Genomic DNA, 24,696 nt, shown 5'->3' with positions numbered 1-24,696 from the left:
TATACAATTTCAATTATAAAATTGATTAAGAGGATCAAATTAAAATTAGAAATATTTTTGTTGAGAACAACGACACTCTAAGCTCCTCTATAATGGTATGATGTTGTCTACTTTGGACATACTAGAAATGGTAACGGGATGGGGAGGCCATCCTCATCTCTGCCTCGTTGGGGATTTTTTCCCCATCGACACCCCGCCCCCAAAATTTTAGGGACGAAGACGAGGAAGGGATTGGGATGGGGAACCCGTCTCCAATAAATATTTTTATTTTTTATTTTTTATATATATATATATATATATATTTTATGAAAGTTAAAAATAAAGAAAAAGTGGCTAATTGAGAATTGGCTTGAGTTTTTTTAATTAAAAAGTATTTATTAAAAATTAATACATTATTATTATTATATATAAAAAATATGAAAAATAATAAAATATTAAATGAGACAGAGTCGGGACGGGAACGGGGCGAGGAGACCTCCCCCATCCCAGCCTCGTCCCCACCAGAGATCTCGTTTAGGATCCCCGATTTGACCCGTCCTCGGTCAAATCGGGGATTATCCGACCCGACTGGGTCTAGTATCCATGGGTTTTTGTGCCATCACAGGCATAATTCTGGATCACTCTCTTCCCTAATTAACGTTAGACTTTGTTTGCATCTATTGAAACCCATCGTATTTTACATATTCATTTTAAATTTTAGGGGAACAGTTGCCGTTTCTTCCTTTTTTTTTTTTTGACAATGAGATCATATTTTTCCATGTGTAAAACTACCTAAACAAAACTAAAATTTAAACTTGTTAGACATCATATTATTGTAGCTGATTGAAAATGGTTCATTTTACATTTTGGCACAATATATGTTTTAATCTCTTATTGTGTGAGTGTTTTTTTTGTGTAGACTGTTACGATATTTATAAATGATTAAATATATCATAATTCATAAACTTGAGCTTTTGAGTTGGTGGATGATTTGGTTGGTGATTTAACATACTTAACCGTTAGCACGGTATCGAAGAAGATGATTCTCGTTCGAACCCTTTTATTGTCATTTCTTCCCTCTTAACTCAAGCTTGTATGTGATTTGGCAAAAATTTAGAAAAAGAATTAAGCAACCTAATAAATCAAAATTTCTAATTCTTCCTCAAATTTTCTAAGTAGTTGGTATAAATTTCAAATTTTTATGGATTCTCCCACAATATCATATCAGGGAAGTTTATCTTTAGCTAGTTTATAAATAATAATAATAATAATAAGCTAATTTTAACATTCACCCACAGAAAATAGTATCATTAAAAAACTAAAAAAAAATACAAGATACTAAATTCAAACTATTTTTTTATTTAAATACAAAAAAAACCAAAATATAGAGATTTAAATTCAAACTTTTTTTTTACGGAGAAAATTCAAACTTTCTTAACTATTAGAGATTAAATTGAAAAAATATACCAAAATATTAGGGACTAAGACATAATGAAGTTTTTATTTATTTATCTACTATTAGTATAATTTTTTTTAGTTAAACTAGAAATTAGATGATTCCAACCTCCAACTTCTCATACCCACCTTTATTAGTATGATTATTTTGAACATTTGTTACCATGATTATTTTGAAATGGAAGGTGGAATGTAAATGAGAGTCTTCAATTGAGTGAAAATTTTCTATAAATTAAAATAATAAAGTATCAATTTAGGGTAGATTTAGATCACTAAAAAAAATAAAAAAAAAATTATAGGGATAAAATTGGTAAATCAAAGAGGCACTTTTCTTATTCTTAAAATCAATTTTCTAATCTGTCAAACTATCAATAAAAAATGAAGTGATTTTGATCTTACAAAAATAATTTCGGTCTTTGTTAAAATTACTCCAAAACCTACCTGAATTTACCACAATTGACGAGGACCCGTCGTAGAAAAATCCTAAATCTACCATCTTTTAAAAGTCAATAACGATATAATTAGTGAATTAAAATGAAAAAAGTGAAAAAAAAAATTGACTGAGCTGTAAAAACAACGATGGGCAAGTGGACAATTGGGAACGTTATTTTCCGGTGGAAATTTACGCCGAAAATTCTGCCAATTATTTTTCTCTATCACAGAGAGCGAAATTTTAATAAACTCAAAACATTAGTTTTTGAAATTTTTTATTCTTATTCCAGATTCAGTAAATATACTTGTGCAAATTGTTTCTAGATTCCATGATTCAAATGCTAGAAATTCTCAAATACTTCTTATTTTTAGTGTTTTAAGATTTTAAATCTAAATTTTAAAAGGTAAAATTACATTAAAAAGAATAAAAATATTAATAAATATACAATTTATATTCACGCTATAAACTAATTTATTTATAAAAAAATTCAAAATATGTAAGATATAATATATTAATTCTACAAAATTAACATTAATAAATCAATTAATTTTTTTTAGATTGAACTAAATATTTAATTGATAACTCAACTAAACAAATTTTTAAATTAAGATTCAATTTTTGAATTGACTACCAAACACATGTCAAAACAAGAAATTTTTTTGTTATGTTTTTTTTATTGAATTTTTTACTTTTTAGATTTTTATTTTCCGATCACAGACATAATTGATACATCACATAAAAAGGTAAATAAATACAAAATTCATCGTGAAACTTTTTTTTTCTTTGTATATTATTTGGTCATGGCCATTATCAATGATCTAACATTAGAACGTGGTTTTGGTATAAGCACTCTTTTTGGCTGAAATATTTTAGTCATAGGTAAAAATTAATCTAGTTTTGAAAACATTTTGATTTATCTTTTATAGTTTTACATTAATTTCAATTTGGTCACTATGAGTTTAAAACCGCTCATATAGTTTTAAAAGATTCAATTTAGTCCTTATAATTTAGTTAAACTAAAAAAAAGCCTCTACTTCAATCAAATTGAGAAATTATCTTATATTTTCTATTTGACTAATTATGTTAGTCTACTTATTAAAGTTAAGAGTTAAAAGTAAAAAACATAAGAAAATAGGAGGATTTTTTTAGGTAGGCAGAATACAACCAAATCATAGGAATCAAATTGATACTTTTAAAATCACAGGGATCAAATCGAAACTAAACCCAGACTATAGAGACTAAATTAAAACTTTTAAAAAATTATAAAGATAAATTGAAACTATACTCAAACTATAGAACCAAAATTTTAATTATTTAATCTTAATTATATAAGCACTTTAGAAAAAAAAATCAATAATAATTATTTGATGTTTGATTTTACTAAAAATTTTTTTTGAAGTTCTTGGGCCAAAAAATTTTACAAGTATTTTATCACACAACACTTTTAAAGTTTATTTTAGATTGTACTCCAAAATCTAAAACAATTTTATGTTACTCCAAAATATGATGATTTTGAAGAAAAGGTCCTTTTGCCCACAAAAAAAAAAAAAGAATCTTTTTTTTCTCTGACAGCACTTCCAAACATGGTTTAAGAAATATTTTCCTTTCCTTTCTTTTTCATTTTTTTACTGACTACTTTTTACTTTTCTTTTCTTTTTCATTTTTTTTTAAAATGAGTTACTTTTCAAATGAAGTAAAATTTATAGATTCACGAGGAGATATTAATTTCTCTTTAATTATAACCAAACTGTGTAGCCTTCTAGACTTACACATATATACCTATATTCATAACAAAATAAAAAAGAAAAGTCTTTTTCCCAAAAATTTATTAACCCAGGAAAAAAATATATTTGATTCATGTTTCCCCAAAACTATCAAATAATATATATCTCATCAATTCATAAATAGGAATTTTATTCCATGCTCCCAAAAGGAATATTTTCTGAAAAAAAAAAACAAGAAGAAGAAGGTAGAAAATAGCAATAAAAGGAAGTTTTCCGAAACATGCAAAGAAGTCCACCAACAAAACAAGGGACAGATATATGGACCAAATGAATCTTTTAAGGAAGAGACAAGTCTTGTCTTAGATTATTTTGGAAAATGCAGGCTCGACTTGAGAGGAATATTGTTTTTCTAAGGGCTCAAATCACGACGAATAATTGCCTAACGATTGGTATAAGATTACTACCTATTTGAAATACTTAGGTATTTAGGATAAAGATTCGAATTTACGATCTTTATTAGGGATATAAATATTAAAATCTTATATATAATTAAATAATTAATTAATAAATTAGACATCTATTTTATAACGAAGTACATAAAGCATATGATATCAACGAAAATAATTTTATTCTCTTTGATGTATGATCATTAATGTTAGAGTTTTATGTTGGTAAGATAATAAATTTACTTTTTTTTCTCTCTTTTAAATTATAAGTGATTTTTTTTATATATCGGACTAGTTTATATGCACATCGACTAATCTCAAGGGGTAAATTATAAGTGATTTAGCGAATGAAAACAATTATTAAATCCAATCTAATTATTTTACCTTTCAAGATACCACAACCTCGATTTCTTTTAACTGTCACTCTACCGAAGTTGTAGGAAGCGAGATTGAATAATTTGAACTTGTTTCCATGTTTTTTACAGTAATATGAGATGATTTTAGAATTCTTCGTAGTCTTTTATTTTTTAAAAAAGTTTATAATTACAATCATGCATATATGAATTTGATCAATTGATAGCAAATCATATTACATATCCAACACTTTTTAATGAGTGTGAGATCCGCACGAGATTCAATGAACAAAAAGGAGAGGAAAACAAAGCTTTACCCCACAAATCAAAATCAAAAGGAAATTAATTAGAGTAGTGGTTTTCTCAACATTACTTTTGGTGTGGAAAATTTAAACCATTTTTAGACTATTTCTCATTCAACACAGTAAGCAGCATGAAGAAATCTTCAACATTATGGTGCTGAAAAAAAAAAGACTATATTATATTGGTCATCAAATACTGGACAGACAAAATTTTGATGGCTACAGATGCAACAGCAGGTGGCTGCTGGAAATTAATTCATTCATTCCATTAAAAAAAAAAAACTTATTTTCTCATTTTGATACGAAGGTAAACTTCAGAAGACCTATCACAAAAGAGTTGGTGAGAGACCCACTTTGACTTAGCCATTTTAGTGAATCAATGAAATGTTATAAGTTATCAATTTGATCCGTATCACTTTAAAAGTTTCACTTTAGTTTTCTTTTTCTTTTTTTTTTTTGAAAATTTACTTAAAATGATTGAATACATCATGTGGGGTAGAGAATCGAACTCACAACCACATGTAGTTTGCGGACAAACCAAGGTGGAAGCTGGTGGGCATGTGACGCTCGACTAGAGAGGAGAGATACATGAATAAACCGATACCACATCTGAACAAGAGGGATCCTGAGACCATGGAAGCATGGTTAAGATAAGACTTAAAAAAATTAATAGTCACTACCTATACTAACAAAGTGCACATTCCTCCTCTTTTCAGTGGCTCAATCATAAGAACTTCAAAGTTAAGTGTGCTTGACTTGGAGCCTATTGGAGATATATACCAATTACCGCTGAGTTATTCTCGTTTTGGCAGTTTCACTTTAGTTGTTGTTATAATTTGATGAAACTCATTAATTTTGAATACGCGATATATTTTTTTTAATCATGCATAGCAAATGAGTTAGGTGAGTGGGTTATAGTTTTTATGGTGGAGTAAAAGTGTATATATACATGAAAAAGAAGAGTGGGTAATAGTTGGGGGAGGATGGTAAGGTGTAAATAAATCACGAAACTAAATTGAAACTTTAAAATCATAGGACTAAACTAAAACTTTGGACATAATATAGAAACTAGCACTTCGGGTGTGACAGAGTGGTCTCAAGGTTGAATGTATTGGCATCCAATGTGCGGGGTAGTTTGGTGGTAGTTGTCGCAGATACCCCTCCAGTTTATAGAGTGCCACACAAGGAGTTAAAGCCAAACAACGAGCGATTTTTTTATATAAAAAAATTATTTAATGTAGACGTCACGAGATAGTATTTATACCTATTACGTAGGGGTTCGAACACAAGATCTCTTGTTCTAATAACATATTAAAGATAAACAAACGACCATTCAATCCAAAAACTTAAGTTGATAGATTTGGTAAATTTAATTCATATGGTCAGGGAATTGGAGTGTTTGGTTGTAATTTTTTTTTTCTTTTCTTCTTTTTGGATGTTGTGTGTATCCTTCGTAAAATATTGTGTTTCAAATTTTAATATATATATATATATATATATATATTTTTTTTCTTTTTTTTACTCTACAAACTTCTCTAAATTTTCTTTTCCTAAATTTATCATATAGCCTTTTCCTACATGATTATGTCTAAGTTAATGGTGCTGGAGGTTGTTATTCTTCTTCTTCCACATAATATTTTGAGTAAATTATATTTTTCATCTTTAAATATATCACTTTTAATTTGTACTTTTAAAAGTTTCAATGTAGTCTTCATATTTAAATTTAATAGTCTTCAAGCTATTTTGTGAACAAATTTAATTTAGATGAGAATTTTTGATGATGAATGGTACAAATAATATCAACAAAAACTAAAAGAGCCTCGATTAGTTCTTCTCCAAAATTAATATTTTTTGTTCAAAAATACCAAAGACTATTCATTATACTAAAACAATGCACGTATTAGAAAGTATACTATATATAAATATATAATTTAATCAATTTTAGTGCATCGCATAAATATAAATAAATTTTGCCAACATAAACATAACTCAAACTTTTTCTTTTGATAGATTCAAATCTCTTTAATTTATTAAATATTTTATATTAATTTTTTTTAAGTACGAGAGTGAGAGATTAAACCATGATACTATAAGTACCTTTGTCTATTGGTTTTTTTTAATAGCATATTTATATTGAGTTAGTTTAGTGTGAAATGTAATTTAAATAACATATGAAAGTGGATATGGTCAGAGATCCATGAGTGGTCAAAGGGAGAAAACATTAATTTTTTCTTAATAAAAAAACCAAAAGGATGCCAAGGTTACATATACTATACTGACACGATTAATTTAAATATTTTAATTAACATTATTATTAGACTAATTTTTAAGATTTAGTTGAAGAATTTGTTTTTATATCTAATTTTTAAATCTAAAGTCTTTGGGTTTATAATTTGTTAAAGACCATCCAAGAGATTGATATTCCCAACTTAATTTAACTTCAACTTTATAATAACTTTTGCTAATAACGGATAACTGACATATATATTTTATTAAAAGATCATGAGTTCGAATCTTCATCCAATTTAATGTACTAAAAAAAAAGCTCATGAAAGTTCAATTTCCCGTAAGTTTGGAGAAAAAAGAGCACATCGAAAAGGTAGGAGGGAGAAGGAAATTTTTTCTTCTTTGCTCAATTAAGCTTTTTGTTCTATACTATTAATTATCCGTCTAATTCATTTATCTGAACTGTTCTATCGTTTAACAAGTGGTTAATATTAGAGCTAAATAATTAACAAGATTTAAACACATTGATGATAAGAATTATTAAGTCGGTTTAATAACCTAAAAGTATAAGGACAAAATTGAAACTATAACAAAAAATGGAAATAAAATTTGACACAACTGGTGTATATATATTGTCGATAGAGATAGCGGGATAACTTTACCTAGTATAGTAGCTTTCAAATTTGACAGAGAGCTATGTGACTTGCAAGAAATTTCACTCATTATAAAGTTTTTATACCAAGTTAAATGCATTTGAGATTGCTTCCACAAATTTATCCCATTTTTCTTCTCCAAAGGCCTAACCCAAATTTTCTTTTGTTAAATTTCCTCTTCATTTCTCAAACATTTCCCATACATCTTCAACAAAATTAAGGCATCTATGCATATATCTTTATTTAATTTTGGTATTATATTCACCTTAATGCCCAAATAAAATAAACATCAAGGAGAATTAATCATATCCAACCATTCGCAGAATTTTGGTTACTAAAATAATGATCTCGAAAGTCTAAATTATATACTAAAATTATGGATACATATTATAAATGTATAACTATTCTACCACGAATACCATGTTCGGTTATCATTTAGAGTTTTTGGAAAAAATATTTTTTTAAAATAAAAATATTATTTTAGAAGGATCACTCCGATTTTTAAGTGATTTTAAATTGGCTAAAAATATTTTTAATAAATAAAATACATTAGTTTAAAAATATTTTCTGAAAAATCACAAGTAAGAATTATTAGGAAAAAAAAGGTGCTTGAATTGAAAGGTATATATTAATCATTTTATTATGTGTATATCTGATTGAGAACTTCTAAACTATTTAGTAGCATGTGTATGAGAAAAGAAAATATTTAAAGAAAATATTTAAGACTTGTAAGATTTCAAATGTTAGTCCCTCCAAAGACCAAAAATAAATAAATAAATAAAAATGCCAACTAAGAAAGTATTATTAAACTTAATATAGTTGATCAACTTGGTTGGTTGTGGATTAATTTATTTCTACAAATCTCATCACCAAGGAAATTAAGTAAATATTAAGGGCCGTCGATTGGTTGACATTATGCAAAAATTATAAAATATGAAAACAGTTTAATTTATAGTTGAATATTGTCGAATTTCTCAAATATTTTATTTTTAGTAGTGGGAAAACAATCCTTGTTGCATTGCATGGAAAATTCAATTGATTTCATACACATCAATCAATAAATAAAAGAGTAATAGTTTTAACAATAAACAAATAAAAGGGTTTCAATTGGTTGACTTAAACCCTATTGTAGTGAATTATATCAATATTTATGGAATTTCATCTCAACCTCAATTATATAAATTTTTCTCAGATCAATATTTAGGAAAAACAAGCTTGGGCTTTCAAATCTTGATCTGACCTTATTTTTAGATTGAATGTTTGTTTGATTTTTTTGGACTCTGATAGAATACTAATATTTATATGGAGTTATATCACAAAATCAATTAGCAATAAGGAAAAATTTTAAAAATTTTCATTGGATCCTTGGCACATAAAATTTCGTGCTTGTTTTATTTCGGTCAAATTTCAAACATTTTATTTTAATGCTTGAGTTTTGTAAATAAAAAAAAAACTATTAGCCAAGAGTTTATTTGGTAACGTTTTCCATTTTAAAATAAAGAAAAAAGAACTATGTTTGACGATCGTCGTCAAAAGTTTTGAATGATTTGAGATATTTTATTCAAAACTTATGGCGAAGTAATTTAATTTTCATCCCCAAAAGCTTTGAGAAAGCATGAAAATTTGACCGCCCAATTTTTTCGCGAAAGTTGACGCGATGAAATTAGAGGTTTTCCTGACAAATTGTATTTCGTCACTATAGGTTACAATTTAACCTAACCATTTTCCTTCCCCTTTCATTTCTCTATTTTTGTCCTCCTCCCTCTCACTGCCTCTGTCGTTGCTCCTCCGTCCTCCCTCTTTATCCCTCATTACATCCATCACGCATTCCCCCCCCATCCTTCCGTTCGTCCATCGTGGGTGTGTCTTCTCTTCGTCGTGCTCGTCCGTTGCTGCCACTGCTCATTGTCGTCTCTCTTTTCTTATAAGGTATAAATCTTACTTGATTTGTTGTTAATTTTATATATCTTTTTAGAGCAATATGAGCATCTCAAGCTATATTTTTAATTTCTTCCTTCTTCTTCATTCAAAAACTTGCAATAACCTAAATCTTTCACATATATCCAAAATTTTCGAGAATTGAAGACTTATCTATTATTTGTAGGCGACAGATATACCACACAAGGGAAGTGCCTCCTTGTTGTCCGTTAGAAGGTAAATTTATGGGACGTGAACTGTGGAGTGAGTTAAGCATGTTTTTTTAGATTTTTAAGTAGTTTGAGCAAGTTTTTGATATTTGGAGTGTCTTTGGATTAGTTTGTTGGATTTGAAGTGTGTTTGGTGAGTGTTGAGTGAATTTAGGTTAGGATGAGTTATGGACATGTTGGCTTGCTTGAGATGATTTAAGAGTACTAGAATTGATAGAGTTACGATTATGAACTTAAACTATGCTCTTGCATTAAATTTTTTTTCTAGAGTTGTTTTGATCTATAGTTACTAATAGTTTGTCCATGTTTTTCAATTAGACTTTTTTGGATCGTACAATGGCAAACGCACAGGTCCCTTGTAATTAGGTATGAATAATTTATTTAATGTAATAAAACTGTAATGCCCCAGACCGAGGATTCAGAATCTAGATTTGACTCAGCTAATCGGCTCAGCATTCCCCTACGTCCACTGCGAACTAGTTGTGCTACCGTCTAGTTCTGAGCTACTTAGACACATGTTTTGTCCTCACTCACATGGTCTAAGTCAAGTACACTTAACTTTGGAGTTCTTATGATTGAGCCACCGAAAAGGGAAGTGCACATTATTAGTATAGGTAGTGACTATCAATTCTTTTAAGCCTTTCTTGACTACTCTTCCATGATCTCAGGATCCCTCTCATTTGGAGGTGGTATCGGTTCATTCATGTACCCCTCATTTCTACTCGCGCTTCACAAAAACCATATTGAAACTTATTGTATTTTGCATGTTTGATTGTATGTTGCATCGTATAATTAATTATTATCTTGTATAACTATCTAACATGGATTAGTTCGTTCTTGATATAGTGGAGTTTACTTGGAATTATAGGGTTATGCTGCAGTTATGGTAGTCGTACTAAATCATAGAGAGTTAGGTTAATTACATGAGTTAGACACTTTTTTTTTTAATGGTTAGTATGAAGTTAGTGGGATTTGAATTGATGAGATTGGATGAGTTGGACACTAATTAGTTTGAGTGAGTTTGTGGTATATGAAGTGTGTTTTGAGTCGATTTTGTGGGATTTAGAATGAGGTTGGATGAGTTAATATACATGTTTATCTTTTGCTTTTAAGAGTTAGTTTGGTGAATTTATGGGATGTGGAGTGAGTTAGACATGTTTTTAAGTTTTTGGTACCTGGAGTGCGTTTGGATGAGTTCGTAGGATTTGAAGTATGTTTGGCGAGTGAGATGTCTGAAATGAATTTAGGTTAGGATTATTTGTTTTGCCTTTGAAGGGTCATTTTGCTTGTTTGAAGTTAATTCTTTTTGTCCCATTTTTAAAGTTCATCTAAAATATAGTGGAATGAATTTGGTAAAGTAACACTTTATTGTCACTCTTTGCACACATAGGTTTATTTTTTCATTTGTTTCACCGATTCTTTTTATTTTTCTTCTTAAGAAACTTTGGGAATTAGAAGAGATTTCATGAAGTCAAGAAGATGGAGCCTTTCTAACTAGGTTAGGTTTATATTTAGGTTGTAGTCTAAATTTAGCTTATATTGTATTTAACTTTCTATATTTAGTGATTACAAACATCACACATTTCGTTTAATATAAATCAAAGTTTATAGGATAATTTTGGATGTGTGCTTACGAAGTTTGATTTAAATCTGAAGAAATGTTTAAAAGTAAAAAATTTGTAACATGAAACAATTAGAAGGTGTGCAGGCAATTGTTAAATAAATTATATATATGATGACCAAATTGAATTCGTCATTTCATCGCCATAGGTACCTTTGACGACGAATTTCAACAAATTTTGTTGCCAAAGACTTCTGACGAGGAAATCTGAAATTTGTCACCAAAAGTCTACTGCAATAGGAATTTGCTGACGAACTTGGTGACAGAAAAAATCGTTGAGAGAGTTTTTCCGACGAAATATTGAGCTATGACGCTTTTTTTTTTTTTTTTGAGATAAGCTATGGCGATAATTTTGGATGTCGGGAAAACTCAAATTTCTTGTAGTATAATTTGTGAGGTTGCTAAACCAAGAAATTGAAACTATATTCTCCAACTATAGAAACTAAATTGTTAATTTAACGCCAAAGCAAGGCTTATCTATTTATTATTATATTTTTTTAAAGTTCAACAACGTCACGATTCACATTTTCGATCTTTTAGTTGAAAATAATAGCAGTTAAGTATATCTAATTTAGTTAATAGACAAATATTTCAAAATCTTGGTTCAATGTAAAAGTTTTAGAACAAATTTATACTTTTGTTATATGATTAACATATATAGAACGATAACAATTCGACATAAAAACTAAAATAAAATATCTAAAATTTGAGAGACTAAAATAGAAACAAAAATAATTTATTTGATAAGAATCGAAATGGTATTTAAACCAAATATCATCATCAACTGGAGAAGACTAAAAACAGTATCATTTTGACCAACCAACAACCTTAATTAAATTAATGTCTCCAAAAATTAGTATAAATACCCGCTTAAACTCCACTTATTTTCCATCGCTCAGAGTTCAAAGCTCAAATTTTTGCAGATTATTAATCTTCTATATCACCAACCCACCTTCATAAGCAGCTAAAAAAATGGCCGAAAACAACCGCCGATCAGTATCCAAAATTGGCATAATCGGGGCCGGCATTAGCGGGATCGCCGCCGCCAAGCATCTCTCCGGCCACCACCCGGTGGTGTTCGAGGCGACGGACTCGATCGGCGGCGTGTGGAGGCACTGCTCTTTCCGGACCACCAGGCTGCAGACCCCTCGCCGGGATTTTCAATTCTCCGACTACCCGTGGCCGCCGGAGAGTGAGAGCAATGATTTTCCGACATATTTGGAGGTGCTGGATTATTTGCATGGTTATGCCACCAACTTTGATGTGCTCAAGTTCGTGAAATTTAATTCCAAAGTGGTCCAACTCCGGTACATTGGCGGCCGGGAAACCGATCGAGAACATGACGTGGATTCAACGCCGGCCGGAGAGTACGGAAGCCTCCTCAACGGCCACCCCGCTTGGGAGGTCGCCGTTGAAGACACTCAGCTCAACACCATCCAGGTTAATTTAAATTGAAATTTCAAGTACTTATTATTATAAACTTTTCAAATTTTGAATAATTTCAAAATTTAATCACGGGTCCTTAACCACCAAGAAGTTAACTTTTCTTTTTAAATAATAAAACTAAATAATTTACCATAGTGAAGTCTCTTTAATATATGTTTACATATTAGACATTTATTCTTACAATTCTTCTGGTATTTGCATATATATAAAAATTAACCTGAGTTTATTCCATTGATAAGGTGCCTAACTTTTTTTTTTTTTTTTTTTTTTTTGAGATTCCATCCTCCCTCTCTACAATTTTTCTTTACAATTTTTTACTCAGAAAATTAGCTAGGTTCATGTATCTTTAAAATTTTAATTAATCAAAAGTATATATTAATTAATGAAAAAATATGAGTTATATTATATATATTAGTTGATCATTATGCTTATGAAGCATGTGCATGGATTTGATGGGGCTTGCTTTTTTGCGCACTCATGATCAATTGACTTGTTTTCAAGGTCAAACTAACTAAACAATAAAATAAAATCTTCTCAATATAGATATTAATATTCTAATTTATTTTAAATTCACTAGTGAAAAGTGACATATTCCAAACCACACAATAACCTTTTTGTGTTGACCTTGAAGAAGTCAAACCAATGGAACAATAATTTTGTTCCTATAAAGTTTGTTAGTTAATAATTTTTAATTAAAAATCATAATTAATTAAATATTATGCATGGATGTTGTGAGGGCAGTGGTATGAGTTTGAGTTGGTGGTGATATGTGTGGGAAGATATGGAGACATACCAAACATGCCAAAATTCCCTCCCAACAAAGGTCCAGAGGTTTTCAAAGGCAAGGTTTTGCACTCCATCGACTACGCCAAGCTCGACCACGACGCTGCACGCGCCCTGCTTCACCACAACCGTGTCGCTGTTGTCGGGTATCGCAAATCTGCCATCGATGTAGCGGTTGAATGCGCCGAAGCAAACCAAGGTACTTCCGTTCGTTCATCAAGATCGGAGCTTTACATCTTCTTAAAATCTGATTAAAGATTTGTAGTGATTTTTCTTTTGATTTTGTGTGTTTTAGGACCTGAAGGGAAGCCCTGCACCATGGTTATCAGGTCACTGCATTGGACAGTCCCATGTTATAGAATTTGGGGTTTGCCCTTTTTCTTGTTTTACTCAACAAGGTTCTCTCAGTTCCTCCAAGAGAGCCCAAATCAAGGCCTTTTCAAGGCCCTTTTCTGCTCCCTCATTTCTCCAACGGTACCATTTTGCTTCTTTCTCTATTAAATTATTACTTTTGTCGTTAAAATTATTATCATTAAAATTATTTGGATCTAAACACATGTGGAAGTGAAGACTCGAACTAGTAATACAGATTTAATTACCCTTTAAACATTAATAATGAATCGTGAGAACATAATTTAAACATTATTATATATTTTGGCGGGGTTGAAGTTTAAGTGTGGGGGTGTGTTTTAAGCAGAGAAAGGCAATATCGAAGTTCATAGAGTCATATTTGACATGGAAGCTGCCATTGGAGAAGTATGGGCTGAAGCCAGAGCACCCATTTGAAGAGGACTATGCTTCTTGCCAAATGGCTATTTTGCCTGAGAATTTCTTTGAGGAGGCTGAGAAAGGCAAGATTCAGTTCAAAAGGGCATCAAAATGGTGGTTTTGGAGTGGGGGACTTGAATTTGAAGACAACACCAAATTGGAAGCTGATGTTGTCATTCTCAACACTGGCTTTCTAGGCAAACAAAAGCTCCAATCCTTGTTGCCTCACCCTTTCAGAAGCCTCTTGGTTGACTCTTCGGACATCATCCACTTGTACAAGTAATATTCATCATTCCAAAATTTAAGTTGATGGATTAATGCTTTAGCACGACGTAACTACATATTTGAATGCGAAAAAACAGGGGTGTGATTCATCCACTGGTACCAAACATGGCGTTTGTGGGGTATATGGAGAGCGTATCAAACCTCCGCACGGCGGAGCTTCGGTGCAAGTGGGTGGCACGGCTGGCGGATGATCGTTTCAAGCTTCCGAGCATCGATGGAATGCTTGAACAGACTGCAAGAGAGGTTCAAGTTATGAAGAGGACCACACGTTTCTATAAGCGTCAATGCATCTCCACATTCAGCATTAACCACACCGATGAGATTTCTCAGGAGATGGGAGACACTTTGGCAAACAAATAAAATAAATAAATTATAACACAACCTTTATTTTCTGCCCTTATTAATGAGAGAAACTGAGTTTGTTATGTCATATTTATTTGCAATACAATGTATTAACTCTTAAGTATCGTTAATAAAATAATTAAGCCAAAGTTCTCCTCAATAGCTATGTTGTGTTTCTTCATGGCATATGCAGAGGGGTGTCTAGGATTAATCTGGTGGTTTTTATATTATTTGATATACCAAAGGGGAAAAGACCCAAAATTGCTGGGAAAGACTTGAAATTTTAGTATTTATTGTAGATTTGATGCATTAAAAGTAATAAATTGGACATGAAATTAAGAAGAGATTGAAAGATTACCGTCTTGAAAGGTCGGTGATTCGATCCACCCTTGCAATGGTTTAACTAAAGAGAAAAAAATGAATATAGAAACAAAGAAAGAAAGATTTAGAAAAAGGGGGAAAAGCACAAGCTGTTCTTCCCTTATTAATTTAACTCCATTGTTTCCTATTTTAAACTTTAAAGCAACTGCTTTTGGCAGGCTTTATTACAAATAGCGTGGATTCTAAAACTACCAAAATTGAAATATATATTCTTTATATATAAAAATAAATATAAAGAAAGAGCTAAAGATTTGATTAATAAAAAATAATCCAATCTTTTTCAAGCTAACCACTCCCCATCCATGCCTTCAAACTCTCCAATGTCCATGCTGCATAAAAAAAAACACACAAATACAAGTACAAAATTAATTAATAAAACTCATATTTACTTTAAAAAAATAAAAACAAAAATAAAATATTAATGGGCCGGGCCGGGCCCAACTGTGAAGTCAGCTGAAGTAAAAAGCCCATTGGCATTGCCTTCTCCCAGTCAGTTTGACCCAATCCCCACATTGGTCAAAATTTAGCAGAGAGAAAGAGTATTTCCATTTCCAAACAATTTATAAGATTGAATAGACTAATGTAAAATAAATTAAAAATATATATTGCTTCATTATTATGTATGTGAGAGATGGTTATTCTTTTTCTTTGTATCCACCCAACAAACTCACCCTATGAAAACGATTTACAATTGAAATAAATGTCAAAAAAAAAAAGAAAAGGAATCCAATAATAGAGGATACATATTAATATAAAAATTATAGTTTGTCTCTTGTATAAACTTGATGTTGATGCAGAATATATTTATATTTATTCATACAACATCATCACTAGTTTTCATCTCCAATTTGTTTCCAAGACATGATTCATTAAGAGTATAAGCATGTCGACATTTATTGAAATGGTTTATTACAAAGAAAAATCTAACAAAATTGAATCATCCCACACAAAAAAAGAAAATTGAAACACTTCCATATTTTTTTTTATAACAATAATATTAAATGATAATGCATGCGCGAAAAAAAAAAAAAAAAAGGCGTCCAAATGAATGTAACAGTGGAAAAAGAGGATGGCGAAAAAGGAAAAACTGCCCGAAAGTTTACAGAGAAAAGACTGAAAAATTAATTATTGGCGTTCCGTTTCAGGGAAGAAGATGAACTGAGAAAGAACTTTTTGAAAAGAATCGTGGTTTTGAAATGGAAAAATGCGAAAGGATTGGATTTTAATTCTTACCATGGTAAGGCAGGATCATGGAAGAACTGGTAATCGTGGGAGCAATAATCATTCAACAATTGTTCTTCGAAACACCTCTCGTTTCCATTGTTCATCCAATCTGGAAACTCCAAGATTTGATCGAACGGATGGCGAAACTGAAATCCTTCTCCTCCTCCGCCGCCCCCGCCGGCTCCTTCTTCCTCCTCCTCCTCCTCCTCCGCCTTCCCCATCTTCATGAACCTCAACCACCACGCCGATTTCACCAAATTCATCTTGTCGCTCCATTCCATCTCGTGTTTCTCCCCTATCGATCTTATCTCCGCCATCTCCTCCTCCCCAACCGCCACGTGTAGCCCTCCTCCTCCTCCTCCTCCTCCGCCATCGCCACCGCCACCGCCACCGCCACCGCTCCCACTGTTCGCTCCGATATTCGACTCTATTGCATCCGATGCGGCCGATATCGAATGCGGAGCTTCCTGATCGATCGCAATCGAAAGTCTGGGGGACGACGATGAAGACGAAGCCGAAACGGTGCCGTTCGCGAAGAGATTCGCGTCCAAATTGCTGAATTCGTGGAAGTTCAGATTCAGCCCTAGAGTTTGCTCTGGCAGTGCAATGTCGAGATTATCCGCAACGGATTGCGAATTGATTTGGAACGGCGACCAGGGGAACGAATTCGAAGGAAACGACGGATAACAGAAATTCTTCTGATTCGAACCATAGGCGAAATTATTTCGGGGATAATTAGCGGGAATTATAATTTTCTCAGTGCTCGACGATGGCGCTTGATACGATTTGGGGATTTTTCTCGGTTTGATCCTCCCTTCCTGGCATCTGGCGGGAGTCTCCGGCGGCGTCTGCGGTTGTTGCTGCGGTTGCTCACCGGCGACGGCGGCGGCCTTTTTCATAGCGGCACGGTGAAACTTAAGCGCCGTGACAATCTCCCGGCGCGCCTCGGCCATATTCAAGAGGCGCTCCTGATAAGGGCGAGTGGTGTGGAGGCGTCTCCGGACTTGCTTCTTGTGGTGTTGAATCGGCGGAGGAGCTCTGTGATTTCCGGCCATTTTAGAGGGAGCGTTGCCGGAGGTCGGTGGTGCAGCATCGGAATCTGCAGCAGAGGAGGAAGAAGAGGAAGAGGAATTGGGATTCATAGGGTCCTTTGTTCTCAATTGTTTGACCAGGCTACGGATGTAAGCGCCGGACATGTGAGGGTCTGAATCTTCCTTGAGCTTATGATCAACTTCCATAAAATTGAGATTCAAAAAAAAGAAAATTATTTGTATTATGATCTCTGTGTTTGTGTGGCTATGGCGATCGGGGGAAGAGAAGGAGAATCATGGGGGTGGGTGTGAAGATGATCTTCAGAGAGACAAAGTACGAAAATGGAGCAGAGAGGGCAGAGGATGATGGCCCGGGCAGTTCCGGACACAAATAAATAGCTAGCCGGGAAGGAGGGGCAGTCTAGGGTTTTTATTTGTTATTTTTTTTCTTCTTCTTTTGTTGGGGCAAGAAAAGAAAAAAGGAAAAAAAAAAGAATGAGAATATTATTTTGGAGTATTTCCAATTCTGGAAAATTACTTTTGTTTTCTATTTTATTTCGTGCAATTAATAAGATGCAGATGGGACTGCGAGTCTGCGACTGCGACTGGGACCGGGACGAGGGGTTTCGTGGACTCTTTTCGAATCTTTTTTTTTTTTCTTTTTTAATTAGTTTCTTTTTGTCATTAGTTATATTAGTTAATATTATTAATTTGGTTTTTATATTCATGTCCAAGCTTCTTCTTAGAGTTTCTATTCACAAATGGTCCCTAAACTCTCTTTTACATGCCTGAAATTCTATCTATTTTTTCATGTCTTTTGCTTAATACTAAACTATAGTATTAACATATTTAACCAAATAAAAACCTTCGCTCATAAGTACAAAAGTATCAACTTTAGAATAAAATTGAAACTATTTTAGAATTATATTGAGTAACAATGAGTGAGATGGAAATTTGAACATTTGACTACTTTTTGTACTAACAAAGTATATTTTTTGCGAGTTTAACTATGTATGTATCCAAGCAAATTAGAGTATAGCTCATCGATATAGATATAAGTATTTTTTTAAAGTTGAGAAGTTGAATTCTTGCTTCTCATATTTAACAATAACAAAGTTTGTTGCGTATATTCTTCCATTTCAAAGTTCTAAAAATTATTCCATAGTTGAACCTTGAAAATGTGATTGAATTACGTGTTTGATATTTGTCTAGTGTAAAAGGACTCTGAAATATATTAGAGGCTTTTTCGAGAGATGTTTCGATGAAAAATTGTTTTCGATTTCTTTTTCCAACGAAAATCATTGATTTTTCAACTCAATTGAGGAGTTACTCATGTCATCAATAGTTGAGTTATATTCGGAGTCTACGAAAATTTTCTTTTGATAATTAGAATGCAATGGTTTAGAAGTGTAGGAGCATGCAACCAAAAATTTCAATGGTTAAAAATCAAACGAACTTGAAACAAATGAATCGATTTTGATTGGTTTTTAGGCTATATTTGGCTGTTTTGGTTTCTAAATGAAGGAGACCAAAAATTTTCAGCTTGATTTGGTTGTTTATGTTATAAACTCAAAAAAAGAAAAAAGAAATCACATTGACGTGTACGTAAAAAGAATAAAGTGCGCCATCAAAAGAGGCATACTGCAATCGAATATGAGTTCATAATTGAACTTGACGATTAATTTTACCACATAAAATTACTTAAATTTGTAACAGGTTCACTTATAAACTAGTGGTGGCACATTATGCATTTTAATCACCTTAATTACTCTGGTGAATTATTCAAAAGAAGATTTTTACTGTCAACACGAGCATAGCTCGACGATTATTGACATAGATTCAAAGTTCGATCTCCTATATCTTTAAATTGTTGTACTAAAAAAAATAAATTTTATTATTTGATTAATTGATGAAGTCTATATATTAACATTGCGTTATTAATTTGATGTGAGTGAGACAAAAAGACTCTATACAATATACATAAAAATCTTTTTTTCCATCAATAATTTAGAAGTTAAAATTTATATATATAGATATATTAAAAAAGGCGTTATAATTAGGTAAAGAAGTAATAAGAACAAGTGTGAATTCAAAAAGAAAAAAAAAAGTGATGTACAATAAAAATTCAAGCTCAAGCATACTAAAATCTTTGATAAGAAAAATAAAGCTTAAGGATAGATCAAAGTTATAATATTCTAGTAATTTATTTATTTAAAGTTAAATTAGAATCGGTTTAATTCTTTCATAAATATATTTGACTTTTTAAAAAACGCAATTGACCATTAATAACTTGATCGATTTTTTTTACGTTAAAAAGGATTATTTGATCATCATTTCAATTTATTCTTTTATGTTTCTTAAAATGAAGTTTTAAATTTTTTATTTTTTTTAAAAGTAGACTAAGAAGTGAAATGAAGTTTTAAAAACATATAAAAAAGGGTCGCTAAGCCAAAATAATTTTTATAAACGGAAAACTAGAAAAAAAAATTATTATTTTTTTATCAAATCCGACTAAATTATTGATTTTTTTAATAAAAAAAAACTTATTAACAGCTCCACCGACTATTCCTTGACATTTTGGCAAGCTTTGTGCATTAAAATTTCAAGTAGTTTATTTAGATCAGTTTCTAAATGCCATGTTTTTCAATTCCTAGAACATGATTGACAAATAGAAAATATATAAATTCGGTAAAAAAAAAAAAATCACACACAGGTAGGTAAGGGAAAATTTGTTAGAAAGCGGAAATTTTGTTTTGTTTGTTTTTTTTTTTCCTAATATATAAACTCTGTCAATAATAATTCATTTGTTTAATCAATAAAAACATAGTTGAATAACTAAAAGGTTGGAATTTCAAACTCCTATTCCTCTAAAATAATAAATTTTAAAAGATTTAATTATTTATATAAATAGTATAACATAAACATATATTTTTAAATATAGTAAAAGATTTTAAAATTTACAAAAATAAAAAAAAATTAAAATCAAACTCAAACTTGAAAGGTAAATGAAAACACACCAACAAAAATCATATTATACTATATTACAAAAATTAATCAAATTATCATTGAGCTATCTTCTTATATTTATATTGTTATATATTAAATAATATTGGTGAGAAAGAAAGTGGGACCGGAGGAAAAAAAAAGGATACGTCAGCAAAAGGCTTCAAGGAGAGAGACTGACAAAAGAATCTCCATCTTACACTACAACCTTTCTTCTTCGTTCTTTTTTGTTTTTTTATTTTTTATTTTCTAAAACAAAATTGATTTTTTCCCCTTATTTTCGTCTTTTTATTTAAAATTTAATTTTGGTGGGTTGCTGTTTAAACAAATAATTTGACATGATTGGAGTCCGGTTTTTTTTTTTTTTTTTGGTTTGAAACAGTGAACTTGGCCCCTCCCCTGATCTTCATGGCAGGGCTCCTCCATACCCATTTCTCTCTCTATCTCTACTTTTGATTGCATTCGTGTGCCACAATCTTCGATCTTCCTACGCATGCAACTGACAAATTATGCTAACTAATAATTCCTATCTACCACTTTATTTTTACGTGTCTAAATATGTTTAACGTCAAAATACGGATCGAATTCATAACCTCTTGAATGAAAATGTATATCAATTATTGCTAAATTATACTGGGTCGTGTATCGATTTTTTTTAATGTTTATGAATAAATTAAAAATTATTATATTTAGGTTTGACTAAGAAAAATAGGATATGACGTGGTATAGACCAATGGGGAGAAAGACGAGCATTTATGTTTGCGTTTATTTGATGGGATTGCATGCTGAAAATTTATCGTAATGTGAAATGTAAAATGTCAATCAAGAAGTATAGGTTAGTAGTTAATAAATTTCTACCTCTTCTAAGATTGTTTAGGGTTTGAATCACCACCACCCTTGATGCTCTTATAAGAAAGAAAATTGTGAAAATGAATGATGTAATCAAAAATTAGTTATACTCAGGGTATTCAATTTATTCCCATCATCATTTGTATAGGATTACCAACCAACCAAAAAAAAATCAAAATTAACAAAATACTTTTAAAAAAATTATCAACCTAATATCATCGTAATATTAATTAATCACCTTAAACTTATTTAGAAAGGGTGGAGTAATGCTTATTTACTAATTTAAATATTTGTTACAATTTTTTTTTTGTTTTTATAATCTTTTAGAAATATCCATTGACGTCGACGTTTGCATAAAACTAAGACATCAACATTTATATTGATATTGACATTTAAAACATTGGTTTCGGCTCATTAATAGAAATTAATGGAGGGTAATTAGTCAATCAATAAGTAACTATAACTTTGAAAAATATTGCTTATGATTTAATTTTAGTCATTAAAATTGAATAAATAAATAAATTTAATCTATTATTAAGTATTGAATTAATACATTTAGTGAATAATACAATTAATAATCAACTTAATATAAGATTTTAGGATAAATTACATTTGTTGTCCTTAAAATTTTGGACTTTGGTTCTATTTAGATTCTAATGAACATAAAACAAATTACAAAAGCTCAACACATTATCAAACTACTGCATATATGCAATCTCTTCGGGCCATTTTTCTATCCACATGGAACCCTTCTTCTCATTTAGAGCGAGTCGCGTTGAATTTATGAATAAATATTTAATTAGTTTCCGTTGGAATGGTGAAGCTAGAAAAGCTAGTAGAGTCTCTTTGTTCATGTTGTACCTTGACCTTAGGCTGTGAAATCTATATTTTTTCTAACAATCCTAATATTTTTACACAAAAAAAACGTCGTCCTAAATCTTCGTTTGCTCTAAATAGTTCTTAAATTGACTAAACAAATAAATGACATGAACAGATAATTTAGGAGATTTTGTTGATATCCAATTCTCTCCCTACAATTAAGAAAAAAAAAAGGAAGAAATGCCAAATATCACCCCAATATTATATTTTATCAATGATATTAACATGGATGAAATGAAAAAACAAAAAAGAAACATGATTTAAAATGGAATAAACTCCTTTAAGAGTTACAATGACGTAATTTAATATAATTTAATCCGAAAATAAAATCGAGAGTAATTGCATTGCATGGCGATGAATAAAGGGCAAACGGTCCCCAAAAGAGATGCGTGGCAACCGGCAACCGGGAAGTGAGTGAGGTTACTGTTACTACCGGTGACTGTGTTGTGTCTTAAATATTGTTGAGGGTCCAATTGAAATTGTGGCAGAAGCATGGCATGGCTCCTGTGACTGTGACTTTAAAACCTCCCAGCTCTCTCACCTGCTCTCACTCTCAAAATAAAATATCCTCCCTCTCATTACTTTATTCCTCCCTACCATAAATTCCTTTTTTAACCCCTTAAATTATAACTTTTCACCTTTTAATTGTATTTTTTAAAAAAAATTAATTCGTGTGGTTGTAGCTATTTAGTAGTTATACCGTTTAATGGTCGCTCATAGTTTAATGTGTATATATCACAAAAAATCTAATGAGAATTTTATTTCGTACAACGGGATCCGAAACATCATCCGTTTTACTGGTTAGCATTCAACTTAATCAATAAACTACAATTTAATAATGTCGACCTATTAGATATAAAATTGAGAGTTTATAGAACCTAATTAGATTTTTTGTTTCGAAGTACATATCATAACCTTATATATTTAGAAACCTAAATTTTATAAACTATTTTAGACAACAAAGTTTTAATTCATTTAAAAAAAACTTATCTTCCAAATTAAAAATGAAATAACGAAGGGTAGATATCACATATTTTGAGATATCGTCTAATTTGGAGCTCTACAGTGGAGTATTGTTTAGTATAAATGACAAATTCTAGTTATAGAGATCCATCAGTATAAGCGAACATAATCGATAGATAGATAAATGGATTATTCATTTTTTAACATTGATCAGTTCACCTTTGGATCAGTTGAATAGAAAAAGAATGGAAATGGATGTGGCTCAAAATTTGATGAAAAATGGAGGATTATACAAATGAGCAAGAGCGACCACCGCTAGCGGCACCGGTGTCGGCGTCCGCGGCGAACACATAATAATTATCCGATATATCGAGTTAATAACCGAGTGGACTCAGTATAAAATGAAATCACAGGAGAGAGAGAAAGCGTTGGATAAAATCAAAAATCAAAGCCCCAAACGAAACAAAACGACGACGCGACACGGATCATGATCATGCAAAATGCAATGTCAAAACAGCCAAAACCGCCTCCAAATGCAACCAATCGCAGCTCGCCCACCTGCGCCACGGCTTTTTCGCTTAAGAAATTCAATATTTATTTTTCTTTTTTTTTTTTCCTTTTCTTTAATTCTATTTATATGGATATTCCATTATTTTCCACCAATCACAATCACCCTCAGCTCCCATTTTCTCTTTTTATTTTCTTTTCGAATTATGGCCCCCACGAAACGACACCAGCCGGGTCGTTGTGAATCTTAAATCCTGGCGCCGCGGCAACCCCCTAATTAAATCAAGTAACTTTCTCTCTTTTTTATTTATTTATTTTTTTTACGGGTCCATTTTTTTCCTTTTTACTCTGCAATCTGCGCGTTATTAAATATTTTAAACTATTTTTTTTTTATTTATTTTTAACTTAAATGCTCCTTTTCCCAAGTCTGCCAGACGTGAATAACATACATAAATACGGAATCCTCCGCACCCTTTATCACTATTATATATATCGTAATTTTTCATTTTTAAACTCTAAATTTACCTATTTACCCCCACCCTTATAAAAAAAGAACTAATTTTATATTCATACAGTTTTTACTTGTTCATTTATTCTACTTCGGTCCATATAAGAATATTTTGCTTCTTGTTTTCAGCATTCAATCAATTTGACAAATTCAAATAGTGAAAGTTTGAAAAACAATATTTTATATTTTTATTATTTTTAAAATATAAGATTGTATTAAAATTTTGTCATTATACATGTAAATTATCGCTGAGATATAAGTTCAGGTAGGTTGGTAGGATATTTAATTAAATTAACTATGCGTCATGAAATTAAATTCAGCAACAAAGGTTTGGCTTTCAAGACTATATAAAATTTGATTTACTGATATTATTTGGCTTCTTGGTACA

General features: G+C 31.1%; 2 protein-coding genes across 2 annotated transcripts; one reads left to right on the top strand and one right to left on the bottom strand.

Annotated features, from left to right (window-relative positions):
- The first annotated feature begins 12,220 nt into the window (after positions 1-12,220).
- On the top strand, positions 12,221-15,188 carry LOC111005056 (putative flavin-containing monooxygenase 1). Its single transcript, XM_022276412.2, has 5 exons — positions 12,221-12,779; positions 13,527-13,767; positions 13,864-14,042; positions 14,266-14,615; positions 14,699-15,188. The coding sequence occupies exons 1-5, from the start codon at positions 12,312-12,314 to the stop codon at positions 14,979-14,981; spliced, it is 1,521 nt and encodes a 506-aa protein (XP_022132104.1). The 5' UTR covers positions 12,221-12,311; the 3' UTR covers positions 14,982-15,188.
- Positions 15,189-15,570: 382 nt separating this feature from the next.
- On the bottom strand, positions 15,571-18,081 carry LOC148209394 (hydroxyproline-rich glycoprotein family protein). Its single transcript, XM_088127040.1, has 2 exons — positions 16,578-18,081; positions 15,571-15,673 (listed from the first exon to the last, which is right to left on the bottom strand). The coding sequence occupies exons 1-2, from the start codon at positions 17,804-17,806 to the stop codon at positions 15,625-15,627; spliced, it is 1,278 nt and encodes a 425-aa protein (XP_087983166.1). The 5' UTR covers positions 17,807-18,081; the 3' UTR covers positions 15,571-15,624.
- Between the last annotated feature and the right edge of the window lie 6,615 nt (positions 18,082-24,696).

Source organism: Momordica charantia (assembly GCF_013281855.1).
Source record: "Momordica charantia cultivar OHB3-1 chromosome 8 unlocalized genomic scaffold, Mcharantia_2.0 BLBB01000008.1, whole genome shotgun sequence".
NCBI classification, from domain to species: Eukaryota; Viridiplantae; Streptophyta; class Magnoliopsida; order Cucurbitales; family Cucurbitaceae; genus Momordica; species Momordica charantia.
This window is presented reverse-complemented; position numbering and strand designations above follow the sequence as displayed.

Bases quoted from the DNA above. Each gene is read 5' to 3' on its own strand.
- LOC111005056 (XM_022276412.2), top strand. From the start codon at position 12,312: ATGGCCGAAAACAACCGCCGATCAGTATCCAAAATTGGCATAATCGGG. The intron at 12,780-13,526 runs GTTAATTTAAAT...TTGTGAGGGCAG, and splicing joins CTCAGCTCAACACCATCCAG to TGGTATGAGTTTGAGTTGGT. The intron at 13,768-13,863 runs GTACTTCCGTTC...TGTGTGTTTTAG, and splicing joins ATGCGCCGAAGCAAACCAAG to GACCTGAAGGGAAGCCCTGC.
- LOC148209394 (XM_088127040.1), bottom strand. From the start codon at position 17,806: ATGGAAGTTGATCATAAGCTCAAGGAAGATTCAGACCCTCACATGTCC. The intron at 15,674-16,577 runs GTAAGAATTAAA...TTTTTTATGCAG, and splicing joins CATGATCCTGCCTTACCATG to CATGGACATTGGAGAGTTTG.